The 17,209-nt window shown below is 48.0% G+C and overlaps 1 protein-coding gene across 1 annotated transcript in view; it reads right to left on the bottom strand.

The window, feature by feature from the left end:
• The window catches only part of DOK6 (docking protein 6), a 1,435,463-nt gene that overhangs the window by 526,081 nt on the left and 892,173 nt on the right, over positions 1 to 17,209 (bottom strand). The window contains exon 7 of the mRNA XM_085603942.1: positions 8,202 to 8,340. Coding sequence (XP_085460068.1) covers positions 8,202 to 8,340 — 139 coding nt within the window. The remainder of the gene's footprint in view (positions 1 to 8,201; positions 8,341 to 17,209) is intronic.

Raw genomic sequence — 17,209 nt, 5'->3', positions numbered from 1 at the left:
AATAGGTCAACTAATCACACCAGTGCAGAACTGCACAAATTGGGCCCTGTGAAGCATGCGAACCACTAGCACATGCTCACACATCTACGTATTTCTTGCTCAGTTATCGTGACAATGTCATCTGCTCAAATTGTCTTTTTACAAGCCTTTGTTTGTCATTGCATTGCAGAGCAATGCATGTCACATTTGTCCTTTACCTACTGTAGCATGAGGTGGTAGATCTGACAATGTAGGCAGGAAATAGTTCACATGTGCTTTGTTGTCTGGTCGCCAAGACATGCATGTATGTGTTATTGACAAGTGTCAGGTTGTACACATTTTACTTGGCAGAAGGCCTTAGTCAATAAAACATGTCATTCGTTATGTCAGATGGAATCTGCTCCAATATTACGTACAGCAAAATACTTTCATTCTGCATGTTGCCACATTGTCGATACACACTACAATGTGAGATTATCCTCAGGTATGGTGATTGGGGATTTTTGTTGCTAATTCCATCTGTTGTACGCTTTACTGCTGCACAACACATCAAGACTGCTAGCTGTGCAGCTCTGCATTGGTCAAGAGCAAGGGGTGTGTAATGATCAATTTTGATTAGCAAATGTGTCATGCTTGGCCTTTACCTTTAATGCAGTGCACAGTTTCACAGTGCATTTTTGTAGATATATATATTTTTTATTTTTTTAGATTTTTATAGCGCAAACTAGACCCAAAACATCTGGTATCAGCTCGCTTTACATGAGCACCAGTTTCGTTAGAGAAGGACACATTCATTTTTGTTAGGCATGGGGAGATTAAGGGATTTGCCCAGAATCACAGGATTTTAAGCTTCGTTGCCCAGACTCGAACCCGGTTCCCCAGCTTCAAAGTCGACCACTCAAGCCATAAGGCTACATCCTTTGCAATTGATAGGTGGCTCACATGACCCCATGTTGCTGAACAGTTCTGATGACATGATGGTTACATTTGAGGCCTTCTTCTATTTGATGAGATGTGGATAAGCTGACATTTACTGGGACTGTGACATAAGTGCCAACACAAATGATGGATAAAAACATTAATTTCCATGTTGGACCTTCCCATTATGATTGGATATTATGTCCATCATAGTACATGTACTTTAAGTGATAACATTATGCACAATGTGGGTGCATCGCTGAATCCCTGCCACTGTATTTCTGATCACTCCACGATCCTCATCCTCATGGTCAACGTCCCACTGGACATTTTTCCGTACAGAGATGTTCTGGAAAATGGTACATACTAGGATGATCCCGCAGACTATAGGGGGCGAGTATAGTAATCTCTCCCCTGACATGTCCAGGCATATGAACCGGGCGTTCAGCAAACCAGAGGTTCTCTCCACAATGTTGCGGGTCATGACCAGTGCTTGGTTGTACTGTCATTCCGGCTCAGTGCTGTGATGCGCTATTGGCATGAGGAGACCGTATCCTTGGTAAGCTGACAGTTAAACAGAAATTGCAACTGTCAATGTTTTTGCTCTCTGTTACAGCTACATTCCTGTCCATGTGTGCCATGTGTACTGAATGACTCATGCACATATTTATGGCATTTCGGAATATGTGTTACTTATGCATTAGGCTATAGGTTTAGACATGCCTGTTCCAGATCTCTGTGTAATAGCAAATGATGAGCATGGCCTGATACATTGTAGACTTCTACAACCAGAAGTTCATGTGTATACAGTAACTTGCAGTGATGTGTAGTTTGGAATGATCCTCATCACTCTATGTTATGTGCACTCAGCACATATGAGAAGTGACAGATTATCGATCAGAAATGTGGCTAGTTGATCCACCCTAGGTAGGTTGTGACATTACCAACATGTATAACGCTCACACATATATATGTACATGTTAACCCACAGATTTTGTTGATGGGCTATGTGACATTGAAACAGCCGTTTCATAGTTCACTAACTTTGCCATGTGATTTTGATGCATCAATAAGGTGCAGTTCAAACATGTCACATACATTGTTATGCTATTCAACTATGGCTTTTTGCCAGAGATGTGTTCATGGTGCACTTTGATACACACATATGTATTGCAATGTGAGCCATCTTTATGTGTGACACACTGATGTTGTTAGAAAGAGCTGCGTATTCCACATTTAGACACTTTACAATGGTTTCTCTCATGTATGTTTATGACTCTACTATAGGGCATTGTATAGTTCTATGCCTTGATTCCCCCCACCCCCATTGCTGTGGCAAATGTACCTTGAGATTGGTATTCTGAGTACACTGTAGTGCCTTGCCCAGGTTGGAATTTAATCTAAGGTGGTGACTGATATATGACTTGTTTGGCAGCATTGTGTTTGACTTAGTGAATTTTACATTGCTGGATATATGTGCTTTACGTTTGGCCCACTTAATCCTTAGAATAAGTGAGCCATCACATTAGTTACAACAGTCAATGCGGCCGTGGACCTACTTGTATGTGTGTACGTGGACTGTCAGTATTGCTGAGACATATGTGTGTTTTGTACTGTTGGTGTCACAATGTTATCCAGGAATTACATTTATACATCTCTGGGGCCTACACTGACATAGCATGCCACAAATGGCCTTTTCACATACTTCTACCTATGTTGCTCCTGTGACTTTGGTCAGCATACAAGTGTACAGCCAAGTGTGACACACTAGCTCATTTCCACAGTACTTGTTCTCACACCACTGATCTTGTGGAACTTTTGCACACCATAGATTTATATCTTGTGTTGCCTTTGTACTCACAATTGCCTTGTCTGTCACGCCACTTGATTTCATTCAGGATTCTTTACCCTGTGCATTTGATGTGGTTCTATCCACTCCCACAGAGTGAAATGACACATTGCTACTTACTGACGTTCTGTTGCTACTGCCATTGACAGATTAGTAAGTGCATGTCAATGTGGCACATCATTTTCTCCACGTTGCAGTGCATTGTTGCCACTATGTGCAGATGACATCAGGGCCCAGATTTTTGGAAAAGTAGCACTGTGAAGTGCTGCAAGTCACCTGTCTGCAGTGCACTGCATCTCAGAGAAAGGGCAGTAGTACAGAGTATTTATGCCATACAGCACATTCCTGACCTTTCCTCCTACACTGGCACACAATGTTCTGCCTAGCACAAACACGGACACACTTACAAGAAAGTACTTGGGTGCCTGCACTGCATGCAGGATTGTCTTTGGGCAGGAAGGGGCACCTTCCTGCACATGATGTACCCTCGGAGCCATCATCGTCTATGTATGCTTGCCACAGACTGCAGCACACATAGGAAGTGGGAGTGACTTGGCTCACTTCAGTTCAGTTTCCTTGTTACACACTACCTGAGGAAACCAATTGATTTCTCACATTCCAAAGGTTAACTTGTGTGGAATACATGACATGCCTCATGACCCAGGGGAGTTGAATGGCGACACCCCCACAATGCCCATGGAATACCTCTCTTGCACACAGTGATTCTACAATGAATTTTGGCCAGTGTTGAATTGCTCTGTACCTTTACACCATTCAAAGGCACAGAAAGTGGCTTTGTGTGTCCTAACATGTGTGACTTGGTGGTTGCATTACTCGTGTAGCATGATGCATGGTGCACGTATGAGGCACACCCCTCAGACATAATGCTCTATCTTCTTCAAAAGGCACAGAGATGGCTATTATGTCATACATTTGTTACAGTTAGTAGGTCTGCAAGTACTTCAGTTTTGCTTACCAACAAGTAGTCCATTCCCATATTGGCCATTCTAGAAGCGGTCATTGATGACGGAGTGCCTGAAGATGTAGGCATCATTCGTACTCCCTGGATATTTTGCCAGGCACATTTGTAAACATCCTCCAAAGGTCCATGATGGCCTGAAAATTGATAGAGTGTGTGCGTTTTCGGTTCTAGTACAGATGTGATATTGCTGCTGGGGAAACCAAATGCACATGTGTGCAATCCATGGCACCCAGCACATGTGGAAATCTGGCAATGGCATACAAACCTTGCTTGGTGTCCGGCTCCTGTTGTTGTGTCCTGAGGAAGGGAAGGTACTGGGGTGTGAGGTTGATGATGGCATCCAGGACAGAGGGTAGAAAGACAGAAAAAGATGGCTGCAACATTCCTACCACTCTGGCTGTTGTGATCTGTTGTGGATGACAGCCATCAGCTTGACCTGCTGTGGGATATAGGTGGGCCTGGCGGTTGGTGGCTGGATCCTTGGCACTATCTAGTTCAGCAGTTCCATTATGGACTTCCTCCTGAGTCAGTAGTATGTGATGACCACAACATACCTGAGGTCAATGAGGATAGTCTACTGGCGAAACATGTGTTCCCTACGTGGTTGGGTGGGGGTTGGGGTGGTGGTCCCCTCTCAACTGCCAGCCACAAAAATAGCACCTCCATGGCGTAGTAGAGCTTGTAAACTGTTTTGTGTGGCTTTTCTTAATGTACCACAGCCAATGTGTCATTTCCTAAACTGGGTCGCCGATGTGCAGGAATTTTGACGCATTTTAGGCTCTGTGGTCAAACCCATAAATATCACTGCATCAGTTTTATGCTGGATTTTACATTCTACCTTGAATATATTATTCTCTGGGTGACGCAGCCGGTTCGGGCGCTGTTTATTTCGGAAGCAGACTTACTAAAACTGACATATTGGGCCACGTGTGTCAATTTGTGAATATGGAGTACTGTCTGCTCTGCTGTAGCATCATAATTAGTGATGCAACGGTGGTGCAGGCCTCTTATTACCAAGACCCCTAATATGTCAAAAGAAGGCTAACCTGAGGAATGCGAGTTGGGGTAGTGGGTTCTGAGACTCCCATTTACTGCTGCATCATGTTACCTGTGAGGAGTAATATTGAACTTGGTTTGGTAGTAAGTTCATGGATGGCAAAATCAAGGGGAGTCAGTTGTGCTGGGATGTTGGAGTCGGAATGTTGCCCTTAAGGTTACATTACATAGGGATTGAGAAAAATCCATGCATAACACAAAGAGCATGTATAGCAAATGAGACACACCCATTCAGCAGGGGGGTAGTAAGTATGTGGCATGTAGCCAATGGCACATTTTGGAGCACACTGTCACAAGTATATTACTAAAGCCTGATGTGGTAGCACACTTTCATTTACAGACAGAACATTTTTCACTGAAATAGCACCACAATTCGCAATGAAATGCATTTTAAATGGTAAAAATATATAGCAATACCACAATGTGTGGAAATTATGTTTTAGCAAATATTTATTATTTGCGCATCACTAAGTAAAGTGTCTTGAATTATTTTAACCCTTTTAAATTCTTTGTTTACATCACACTTTAGAATAATATAAGAAACGTTTGGGTCATTTGTGCTTTCCTAACTGCTTGCTTTTTCAAATATTTGTACAGTTTGTGCTACAAAAAATGGACACCCTACAGCCTTTTCTTTCAAACTTCCAATCAAGATTGTTAGATTGTTCACTTTGCAAAGTCCTCAAACTTTGCAGTCAAAGAAAAAAAAGTAAACACCAATCTGTATGTTAAAAGAATAAGCAACAATTTGTAAGAGGATATATCCTGACAAACTAACCTCTGTTTTTGTACGCACGCCAAAGGTGACACGATAAAAACAAATTATAAATGTGTTGTTATGGTTCATCCAGTGCTGGATTTGTAAAAAATAAATAAATAAGTGCCAGTGGTCTCGTCAGGAGGCCACTACCCCTTGCACTACACATTGCTCCTGCCATGCGGCCAGTGATAGCAACCACCCAACTACTAACCATCCCACTCATACAAGTGTGACAGTTAGGGCTTTTCAAGGCCCCAAAACTATAAGAACGGTTGGGCAGCAGGTAATAGTTATTTTAATGTATATCAAATTAATAATTAAGGCCCTGATTATGATGTTGGGCGATCGGATCACCAAAAGGAGATTATAGATCCTGACTTTGCAACGGTCAGAGCAACATCCTACAATGGTGGCGGAGCAGAGGCAGGCACCGGCATTGGGATTATGATATCTCTTTCTGACAGCTTTTTCATAGTGGGAACCCCCCCATGAAAAGGTTGTCGGAAAGGTATTGGAGGGGGGCTCCAAACAGGGCCCCCAGCCGTCATAGGCCACTGAAAAGTGGCCCTAGGTGCACATGTAGTTGCCTCACTCCCCTGCATGGCGCACTGTGCACGGACATGCAGAAAGCTCTGCACCACGGCGACATCTGCTGCAACTCTTCTAAATAGCCGAGACATGCAGCCGCGGTGGAACCGCTGACTTTATGACTGCCAGCCCGGTCATCATATCCTAATACCCCGGCCGGACCGCAGCATGCTTGTCTGGCCACCTCCCGAACGCAGCAATAGCGGCTAGCGGTCCGAGCGCCGGGCATGGTAATGATGCCCTTTATTGTTGTTATGGAGATCTCTAAATTAGCCAGAAACACCACCTTGAAGCAGACTGTCAGAAGTGCCGGTGGCGAGCACCGGAAACACCAACTCATATTAAGCACTTGGCTCCTTCACTTTCTGAACTTCAGCACGTTTATTTTGTGAGCGCTGCAGCACTCTCCAACCCTACCCCCTATGCATCCATATCCCAGTGCCTATGAGGGGAGTGCATAAACCTCATATACACTGAGAGAGTGGAGGATTTGCATTTTTTCTTGGCAAGGATATGGCGCGGTATCCCACAAGTTGAGAACTGCAATGCTGAACTGGAGTGAGTGTCATTTTAAAGTATGGGTTTAGCAGCAAGTCCTGTTACTTTCCCACTCATGGGATGTTCTGAGCATTCCCAATTCCCTTATCAGGGCTCAGTCCAGCCACTTATCCGTGCAAATTCCCATCCAAACTCCTACTCCTGTCTACTACCTGTCATGGAGGTCACTGCCCTGAAATATGCAGGCCCTGTGTTCATGTCAGAATACAGAAACGACAGTTTGTGGTTACCTGCATTAGCTCCTCGCTTATTACAAGCACGGTGATTCATTGCACAATATGCATGCACACCTGATCTACTGCGTGTGCAAAACTGACCCAGACGCAACTAATGAGGCCCGTATTCTATATAGAAATAGACACTGGTGGCTTTGCACTATATACAGCCTTGGTGGACTGTGTGGAGCAAATTACCTCATGCACCATGCATGTAATAAGCCCTTTATTTTTCCAAACAAAATTATGAGACAGTTTCTAAAAGTGTGCTAATATTTATTTCCACAACTTCCTTTACTAATGAAAGCAAAACTGCTTCAATGTCCAGAATATTGTATATTTGAAGCAAATGCGAAGCTGCCAAGTGAGCCACCCTACCAACAAACAGAAGAAACAAATCCATTAAAATACACAGCATCATTCTTTACTTGAGCTTATCATTAGATCTGAATCGAAGTCTCTAAAACCTTGTTTTTGTAAACAGCACGTTCTTGTAGCAATAGTTCATGTTCAAAATTCTGTTAGATCAGGTTTGTTAAGCCCTAATGTGCGGTCGTTGACAATTTTTGGAAGCCATTTTCCGATCAGTAATCCATTTAAAAGTGAGTTAAAATACATCATATTCGCACTGTTTTAATGTATGCAAATGCAGAGAAACTACGGTTTCCTAATTTAAACACCCTTCCTTCCATGTGTTTTTATTCTAATATTCTTCAGGCTTGCTCTCTTGCTTTGCATTGACGTTTTCAAAGTATATTGGAAAATATGGTGTTGTACATCCCTTTGGGTGAAGAAGTCGCCTTAAACAAGATATACTTCAAATTTACCTCTATGTATATTTAGTTTTTACAATGTAAAAAGTTGCTGGGAAAGTCAAATAATAATTTAATAAAACAGAGGTCGGGGAGATAAAGTCTGCTAATCTATACAAGGCCTCAAAGAAGATTGCTCACTTCACTTTAATGTTTTCCTGTAGCAATCATGTCCCCCTTTGTAACAGAAGAAGTGGTCATAGGTTGATCAGTTCCTCAATTCCTTCTAAAAGGCCTTCTCAGGCGCGGCCACTTCCTCTTGATAATTGCCCTTTGCTTGTGATTATGTTTTCAGACAATTACCATAAATTGTAGTGCTCCTCGATAACTGTGAATACGACACTAGACTGCCGTGATAAATGAAGGACAGGAGCCATGCTGGCGGGATGGCTTGAAGGCAAGACCCTCTGTCACGAAATTGCTGGAACAGACATCGAAACTCACCTCAGGGCCTGGATTTAAACCTACAGTCGAGGGTACTTACCCGCGATTTCTTCTCCATCTCCAGCATAAGCCTCTCGTGTTGCTCGGCTATTGCCAAGGTGGCGGAGTGCACCTTCTGGTAGATCATCTCTCCCTCACGTGTCTGGAAAGTAAACAGGCCCTCGCCGGTGTCACACATCCTAGGAGAGACAACGGACACAAAGGATTAGGGTTCCGTGTGGTTCATCTTTTCAACTCTCGACAGGGAATACTCTTCGGCTCAGCATTGCATAAAATCATTTTTGGGAGTCGCCATATTGACATATTTTTCCCCCTCATGTATTATGTAAATTGTTGTCGGGGTTAGAGGGTGTAGTTTGGAGTTGAGCGAAATTTTAACAAAAAATTGTAATTTTTCTTCCTCATATTACCATATTTTCCGTTTTATATTTTATGGTCCCCCTCAGTTTCTTCTTTTAAAAGCACACATTGACACAGTGTGAACACCTTCCCAGTCTATGTCTGTTTATTGTGAAGATAATGAGTGGGTGGCTCACAAAGGCTCCAAGCAGATAAAGTGGAACGTGTGTTTTGCGAAAGTTACACATGTAATTACGTGATTTCTGTTGAAGGTGGATGTAGTGGTACCAATGAGGGAGGCGAGACAGTATTCTTGTGCTTACGAACGTTTATTCGTACATGTGCAAAGGTTACGGCCCACGAGGAGCAGCGGGAGTAGAAACCCCGGCTCGCGTCCTCGCGCTCTTCTGCCGCTGCCTACCCGCCCCCCGACGTCACAGCCATCCTCGACACCGGATTGGCCAGTGACGTCAGGCGGCGTGCAAGCTAGAAACAGGACTGCGGTTAAACTGACAACTGGTACGTTACTTCACGTACAACATCTCCCTTTCTTAACAAAATAGAGAACTATACATAACAATCATCTCATAACAAAGTCTTCGAACCTTTTTGGTGCCCTGATATGCCTTGTAGGTCTACGGGGAGTGATTTGCAGACTGGCCCCCCCGCTGCGGTTGCCCGTACCACCTTGGCTTGCACTCATCACGTTATGACTGTCATTCCTCACTGACATGGGGCTGCTGTCGCTATGGCCTTCAGCATCCCTTAGGCCGTGGCACGCACTCACATCTTCCTCAGTGGTCCCCTCATTGTCTTCTTGCACCTGCCACTCGTACATACTATCATCGATCTCATTCTCATGCACCTGGCTGCCTCTCATGATGATTTCCTCTTGACCTGCCTTGAGCCTGACAATGTCGTCCTTGCTCCGCCATCCCCCTCCTTCCAAACAGACAGCTCCCTTAGTCACTCCTTGCACACGTGCAGGGGTTTGGAAAACAGACTCTCCCTTCAACACTTTGGTTGGTTTCTTCACCAACACCCAATCCCCTTGCGCTACCTCTTTGACTTTGGCTCTATTCACCACATCAGCGTACCGCTTGTTGCTTTCCTGTTTGGCCACAATTCTTTCTTTGACCCTCAGCCTCTCATCGGATACATCTTCAGATTCCTCCCTTATGTCATACCACCTATCAAGTTCGGGAGTAAGCTCACTCATACACCTCCTCCCTCTCATCAGGTAGAACGGAGTGTGCCCCGTGACAGCATTGGGCGTGTTGTGAAATGTGTGTACCTTGTCCGCCAGAAATGCTTTTACATCCAAGTTGGAGGCAAGTGCCTGTTGCACACCCTCCTTCAGGAACCTATTCATCCGCTCGACCTGCCCATTGCTCTTAGGGCTGTAGAGCGGGGTTTTCTCCTGCTTGATCCCCAATCTGGACAGGAAGTCCTTCATCTGCCTGGAGACCAGCTGCGTGCCGTTGTCGGACATCAAAATCTTCGGCTGTCCTTCACTAGCGAAGACCCTCTTCAGCTCCTTGATCACTCGTTCAGTGGTAACCTCCCTGACGAACTTGTAGTGGATCCATTTGGAAAAGTAATCCGTGAGGACAATGAGATGTCTGCAATCGTCAGGCAGCAGGGTAAACGGACCCGCGAAGTCAATGGCGACCTTGATCCATGGACCGGCAGGAATGTCCACCAGCTGCAGCGTACTTTTCGCCGTCTTCCAGTGCTTGTCGGCCCTCAAGCATGGCCTGCATCGGTCGATAAAACTGCTGACATCGCCGCACATCCCTGGCCACCAGTAGTACTGTTTGAGTAGGTTCCTTGTGGCGGTAGCGCCCGGGTGACCTTTGTGAGCTAACCGGATTAGCTTCTCTCTCAACCCTTCCGGCGGCACAAACAGCTCATGCCTTTTCACGAAGCCGCCCTCGATGGAGAGTTCGGGACTAACCTGCTGGAAGCTCCTGAGCGCACCGTTCAAGTTCCGGATCGGGGGCCAGCGAGCCATTATATGTTCCATCACCCTACGCATGGTCATGTCGTTCTCTTGGGCCGCCATCCATTCCTCCTCCGAAATGGATCCTTCGCAGATGGCCGTAGCGTCTACCAGCGCCACTACGCACTCCGTGTCATCCATGGATCCGTCCCCCTCGGCGCTGACCGGCAAGCGCGACAAGCAATCCGCCCTGCAATTGAGGCCGCCCTTGATGTGTCTAATGGTGAAATGATACTCCTGCAGCCTGGACATCAGCCGCAAAAGCCTTGAGCTGGCCTTCCCGTTGCCGCGGCCTTCGCCGTCCATCATGTAGATTAAAGGCTTGTGGTCCGTGACCAGTTCGAACTCCATGCCCCACAAATAGTTCCTCAGTTTCTCCACGGCCCATACGCATGCAAGCGTCTCCCTCTCAATGGTGCTGTAATGCTTCTCAGCGTCACTCAGTGACCGGGAAATGAAAGCGACCGTGTTCTCCGTCTTCCCATGGAACTGGCAAAACACTGCACCGATACCCTTGGCGCTTGCGTCGACTGTGATCACATTCTGGAATGCCCTGTTGTATGGCTGTAGCACGGGAGCAGCCACGATGGCCTGCTTGACGGCATCAAAAGCAGCTTGTTGGGCATGCGCCCACGTGAATTTTTCGTTCTTCCTCAGTAGCTTCCTTAGGGGCTCCACGATGGTCGCATATCCCTGCATGAATTTGGAGTAGTATTCGCTGAGCCCCAGGAACGATCGTAGGGCGTCTTTGTCTCCGGGACACGGGGCATCACGTATGGCCCTCACCAAATCATCTTTAGGCGCAATGCCCTCCGCGGTCAGCACGTGTCCCAAGTAGTCGATCCTGCCCTCCATGAACTTGCACTTGTCCTTGGAGACTGTCATCCCTTTGTCGCGCAGTACCCCCAGCACTTCTCCCAGCAGCTCCAGGTGCTCCTCTTCACCCGCCGTGTGGACTAGAATGTCGTCCTGGAAGGCTTCAACCCCCTTCATGTCGCCGAAGAGCAAATCCATCAACCTTTGGAAGACACCGGAAGCTGAGGCGAGGCCGAACGGAAGGCGGACGTACCTGTAGGCTCCGAACGGGGTAACAAAGGTGGTAAGTGCCTTGGACTCCTCCGTGAGGCACACCTGGTGGTATGCGGACTTCAGATCTATCAAGGTGAAAAATCGCGACCCAGATGTAGAAGACAGGATCTCTTGGATGTTGGGTAGAGGGTGGCAGTTCACCAGAATGTTTCTGTTCAAAGATCGCAGGTCCACACATAGCCGAATGTCCCCTGTCCTCTTCTTCTTGGACACCACGATTGCGGACACCCACTCTGATGCGCCTGCTTCCTCTATCACTCCCTCCGACTTCAACCTATCTAGAACAGCCTTTAGCTCCCCCCTGACAGAGAGGGGAACTGACCTGACCTTGTGTTTTATCGGCACGGCATCCTCCTTCAGTCGTATAGCGTGCACGAATCCTCTCACACGCCCTACTTTGTTTTCAAACACAGACTCAAATTTGCCGATGACCTCACCTAAACCCTCAGGTAAATCATCCGGCTGCACGTAGCCGACCCAATCATCCCTCAGGACTATGGGATCGTCCGCCCCCGGGACTAGCATCACCCCCAGCTTGGCCAGATCCTTCCACCCTACCAGGCTCCTCCCTTTCTCAGCCACATAGATCTTCGTTCTCACTGTTCGCCCCCTGTAGGTGAGGAAGTCCCAGAAGTACCCCATCATCTCTATGTCTTTCTCCCCAAAAGCCTTCGGGTTCACATCCGTCTCATGCAATTTCACACCTTGCCACTTCAACTCATACGTGGTGTCAGAAATCAGGGTAATGGGGGAACCAGAATCGGCCGTAAATGGCAGCTCAACTGCACCAATCAGAACGGAGCCAATAGGCCCCTTCACTCTCCCATCTTCAGCATCAATGGACAATACAATGTCCGCATCAGTATCAGCATCGCAGTCGCTCACCGAGCTCACTTTCATGCTCCCACCAGGTCTCCTGGCTTTGCATACTGCCGCGAAGTGGCCCACTTTCCTGCACTTAGAACAACTTTTGGACAGCGCTGGGCATGTCCTGCTATCCGCCAGGTGATCCCTTGACCCACATCTAAAACAAGCGAGTGGCTTCCTGCCCCCCCCTTTCTCGCTCGCCACACTGTCTGGGGTTCTGGATGCACCTCTATGTTTGTCCTGCACAAAGAACACATTAGAAGCCTGGCTCGTGCTCGCAAGTTCTTTCGTGGACACCATGGAACGTTCAACGGCCTTCGCAATGGCCACCACATCCTTCAGCGATGGATTCCTGCAAGAAAGCAACCGTTCCTGCACCTTTTTGGAATGGCAGTAGAACACCACCTGGTCCCTGAGGTAAGTATCAGTCATCTCCCCGAATTCACAGTCTTGTGCCAACACACGTAGACAGGCAATATACTCCTCGATAGTCTCACCTTCCTCCTGCTTCCGCAAGGCGAATTTATGGCGCCCCGCCATGATATTACCCTCCTCAGAGTATTGTAGTTCGAGCCGCTTAACCGCCTCCTGGTACACGTCTAGAGGGGCAAGGGCCCCCGGAGGGTCCGTATAGACGGGCAAGCTGTCAAAAACCTCCTGGCCTGCTTTCCCCAACAGTCCGAACAGAAGCGACTTCTTGCGTGCAGCGCTATATCCCTCGCCATCAATGGAGACGATGTAATTCTCAAATGCGCGCAGCCACCCCTTCCACTTCATACATGGCTTACCGGGAGAGTCCAGAAAGAGGGGCGGCACACATATGTTGATGGGTTGCGCCATCGCAGGCAAGCGGGCACACGTGGGACCACGGAGCAGCTCCTGGATAGTCCTCACCAAGCTCGGAAGGGCACTCCGGTCGCAAGGAGGCAGGAGCCTGACGCAGCAGCAAGCAACGCAGCCTCGGTGGATATGGAGCGACAAGGATCAGCAGAGACAGCGCCCCCTCCACCGCAGCTCGCCGGTGCAGATCACGAGGTCGTCGGGGCAGAGCAGCACCTCAATACAGCAGGCAGCACCAAGCAGCATACCAAGTTTCCCCCGCAGGTTCACGCGTGCAGGAGGCAAAACCAGGCAGCAGTAATCACCAGCAAGGAGTCTGGAGCACAGGAGCAGCGAGGGGAGATCAGCGTGCAGATTCAGCACATGGGGACATCAGGCAGCACATAAATCACTCGCGGGCCGTAACGTTCGTTTTAACCCTCGTCGCCATTTGTAGTGGTACCAATGAGGGAGGCGAGACAGTATTCTTGTGCTTACGAACGTTTATTCGTACATGTGCAAAGGTTACGGCCCACGAGGAGCAGCGGGAGTAGAAACCCCGGCTCGCGTCCTCGCGCTCTTCTGCCGCTGCCTACCCGCCCCCCGACGTCACAGCCATCCTCGACACCGGATTTGCCAGTGACGTCAGGCGGCGTGCAAGCTAGAAACAGGACTGCGGTTAAACTGACAACTGGTACATTACTTCACGTACAACAGTGGAGAGTACCCAATCGTTTCACAAGTGAAGGAAATTATTGAAATCGTGAACACGTTTTTAATTTTCTCATTTTTGGGGGGATACAATCTTTTTTTAGGCACTTTAATTCACCCCCCCCCCCTCCCCTCCCCTCATGTGTGTCTGCCCGGCTGAGACATCCTCGCGGGTTGGCGTTCGTCTAATTGCAGCCGGACCCGAGTACTTCACAGGTCTTTAAAAGACCATTTACTCGTTAACGAGGCTTTTGTTGTGTTTTCACCCCTTTTTACAGCCACTCTGCCTATGGCTGAAAGACTTAGCCCCCCCCACCCCGAAATCTTTTTCAGCCCCCCCCCCCCCCCGAAATTTGTCTCTGGTTTCCCGCCTGCTGCCAGTTCCGTATATGCATTTTAGGTGTATAATCTGTCAATCAATAAAAAAAAAAAAGTCACTATTCAGTTTGGTTGGAAAAGTTAAACCGTTAGGGGCATATTTATAATAACTGGCGCATCCCTGCATATCAGCAGGGATGCGCCAGTTATTTTACGCACCAGCTCTGCCACCATGGAAGCGCCGCATTTATAATGCGGCGCACCATAGGGCAAAAACGTCACAGATGCGTCACGCATCTGTGCCGTAAAAGTGGCGCATTGCTGGAGTTGCGTCGCAAGCGCGACGCAGCTCCAGCACTGCTCTGGGGGGCCCTATCTTCACAATGCTGCGTCAATCCTTACGCCTGCTTCAAGCAGGCGCAGGGTTTTGACGCAGCATGGGTCTAAAAGTGACTGAGTGAAATCTTGTAGATTTCACTCAGCCACTTTTTGGAGGCGTTCCTGCGCCGGAACGCCCCCACCTGCCCTGGAACGCCTACATGTGGCGCAGGGCTTAACAACGTGACGCATCTCCCAGAAGCGTCACGTTGTAAATACCCCGCGTCAAAACCCTGCGCCTGCTTGAAGCAGGCGTAAGGATTGACGCAGCATTGTACAGATAGGGCCCCCCAGAGCATTGCTGGAGCTGCGTCGCGCTTGCGACGCAACTCCAGCAATGCGCCACTTTTACGGCACAGATGCGTCACGCATCTGTGCCGTTTTTGCCCCATGGTGCGCCGCATTATAAATGCGGCGCATCCATGGTGGCGCAGCTGTGGCGCATAATAACTGGCGCATCCCTGCTGATATGCAGGGATGCGCCAGTTATTATAAATCTGCCCCAAAGAAGCAAGCACAGCGATAGGGCTGAACACATCCACTGCCAAGGTCAACACACAATCCCCGTTTGTTTGTCTCGCGAGCACTGTGTATATTAGGAGTTCTAGTAAACGGCATCACTGCCGTAATTATTGTTCTATTGGCATTTAACAACCAATATATATACTCAAAATAAAATTTCTGAAAAGAAGCCCCTTAGTACCATTTTCAAGGGCAATAAAATACAACATTTATGAGGAAACAGCTGCTGTTAGGCGTGAGTTTACTAGCAAGGTTTTATTGATGAGCAGCTGAAACACTGATGTTCTATAAACCGGATCTGTCAGAAAAAATATTCCAGTGCGCATGTTGCACATGACGAAGAAGTGTTGGCAGGGGAGGGATTATCAGCAGCGTTGAAGCAGACATGCTATAACAGAATAGAGATTTTTATTTTATTAAACTGTGGACTGGGGCCTCATTCAACGCCCCTGAACAGATTTCACCAACGCTCAGCTATGAATCTCCGCAGCGGTGTCTGAGAGGAAGGGGCGTCTCTCCGGAGGCACGAGACATTATGCGTGCGCGTGCAGCAGGTTCATTGGCCGTCGTGGAGCCGACACTTAAGGCCTCCGAGAAGTGCGCCTAATAAAATTCAAACAGCGTGAAATGGAAAGTCTGGGGAAAAAAACCGAGTTAAACAAACTGAATCAAAGGCAGAATCTCCTTGTTGATTCAGAGGAAGAGAATAGCAAGGCTACAGTCAGGAAGATTAGCCTTGTTACAAGCAGCACAGTTTTTTTTCAGAGGTAAGACCTCACTTGGCCCTTATTGATATGAATTTCCTTCCATTCATGGGCCAGCACTTTGCGAACTGCCCCGTGCAAGAGAAAAGAGATTGGGTCAGGGCGCTGATACTGCGTAAAAATACATCATCCTCAACCTCCTATTCCTCAGGAGAAGGCAATTCCTGGTTGTACCGGGCATGAGCATACAAACCAGAGAGCTCAGCGCCCTGAACAAAGCGATCACGCCTCTCCTGTTCGTCAGGATCATCAATGTCCAGCACAGTACTTGGCCTTGGAACCTTGGCAGGAGATTTCCCAGATTCTCTGGCCTGAAAAGCAGCCTCAACAGCTCATGAAGAAGCAGGCATGATGCTGCCTATGTCGCACCCCCGCAGCGTCGTCACAGGTAGACTCCATAGACCACGTGAGAAACACACAACATGGTTGCTTCCTGCAATCTGCTCCATTTCGAAGCTCTCGCGGCACTTGAAACCTCACAGGAGCTACGAGAGACAGGAAGCAGAACCACCGCATGAAACACTGCCTCTGGACGCGCCTCTGCCAGGGGTAAATGGCTGTACACCCAAGAGGACACTCAGCAGTGGTGACCGCCACAAAAAAAGTGGTAGGCGGGTGGAGGGGGAAACGGGAGGGAGCAAGGTGGGAGTTTAATAATAATTTTAAAAACGAAGACTTACCTGAAGCTGCCAGCCGCCTCCCACGTCACTCCTCGGTGTTCTTCTTCCTGGTCGTATCACAGACTCCCTGTGCAATCCCCGCTATGGTCTCATCCTATGAGAGCAGCACTGGGATTGGCCTGAGTGGGCTGTTTTAATGCTTCACTCAGGAGAGGGCATCTGTGCTGTTTCTCCAACCTGGCTCTTCAATACAGCCGGGTTAGAGAAACCTAAGTGCGCATGTGTGTTTGGCTGGCCTGAGATAACCAGCCAAGCAAACATGCGCCTTTAGAAGTGCACAAACCAGTCCTCCCTCTCCCTCCCATGGCCCCAGACCCACCCTTTCCTATGCACGTTGGCTCAGTCGGCAGGTGAAAAACAAAACAATGATAAGAATATCGTTTTATTTTTCACCTGCTGGCTCTGAGCCAGTTGGGCGACGCTCCTCCGCCATGGTGGATGAGCCTCCCATTACACTCAGCGCCTCTGAAGAGCCAGTGTGACACAGCGGGCCGCCCCCAATGGAAAGCAGTGGCACCGCGGGTGAGAATACTAACCATGTGAGAAAGAACGCTTAGAG

Source organism: Triturus cristatus, chromosome 5_1, assembly GCF_964204655.1.
Source record: "Triturus cristatus chromosome 5_1, aTriCri1.1, whole genome shotgun sequence".
Classification (NCBI taxonomy): domain Eukaryota; kingdom Metazoa; phylum Chordata; class Amphibia; order Caudata; family Salamandridae; genus Triturus; species Triturus cristatus.
Note: the sequence above shows the minus strand (reverse complement) of the source record. Positions and strands in the feature narration are given on the sequence as shown.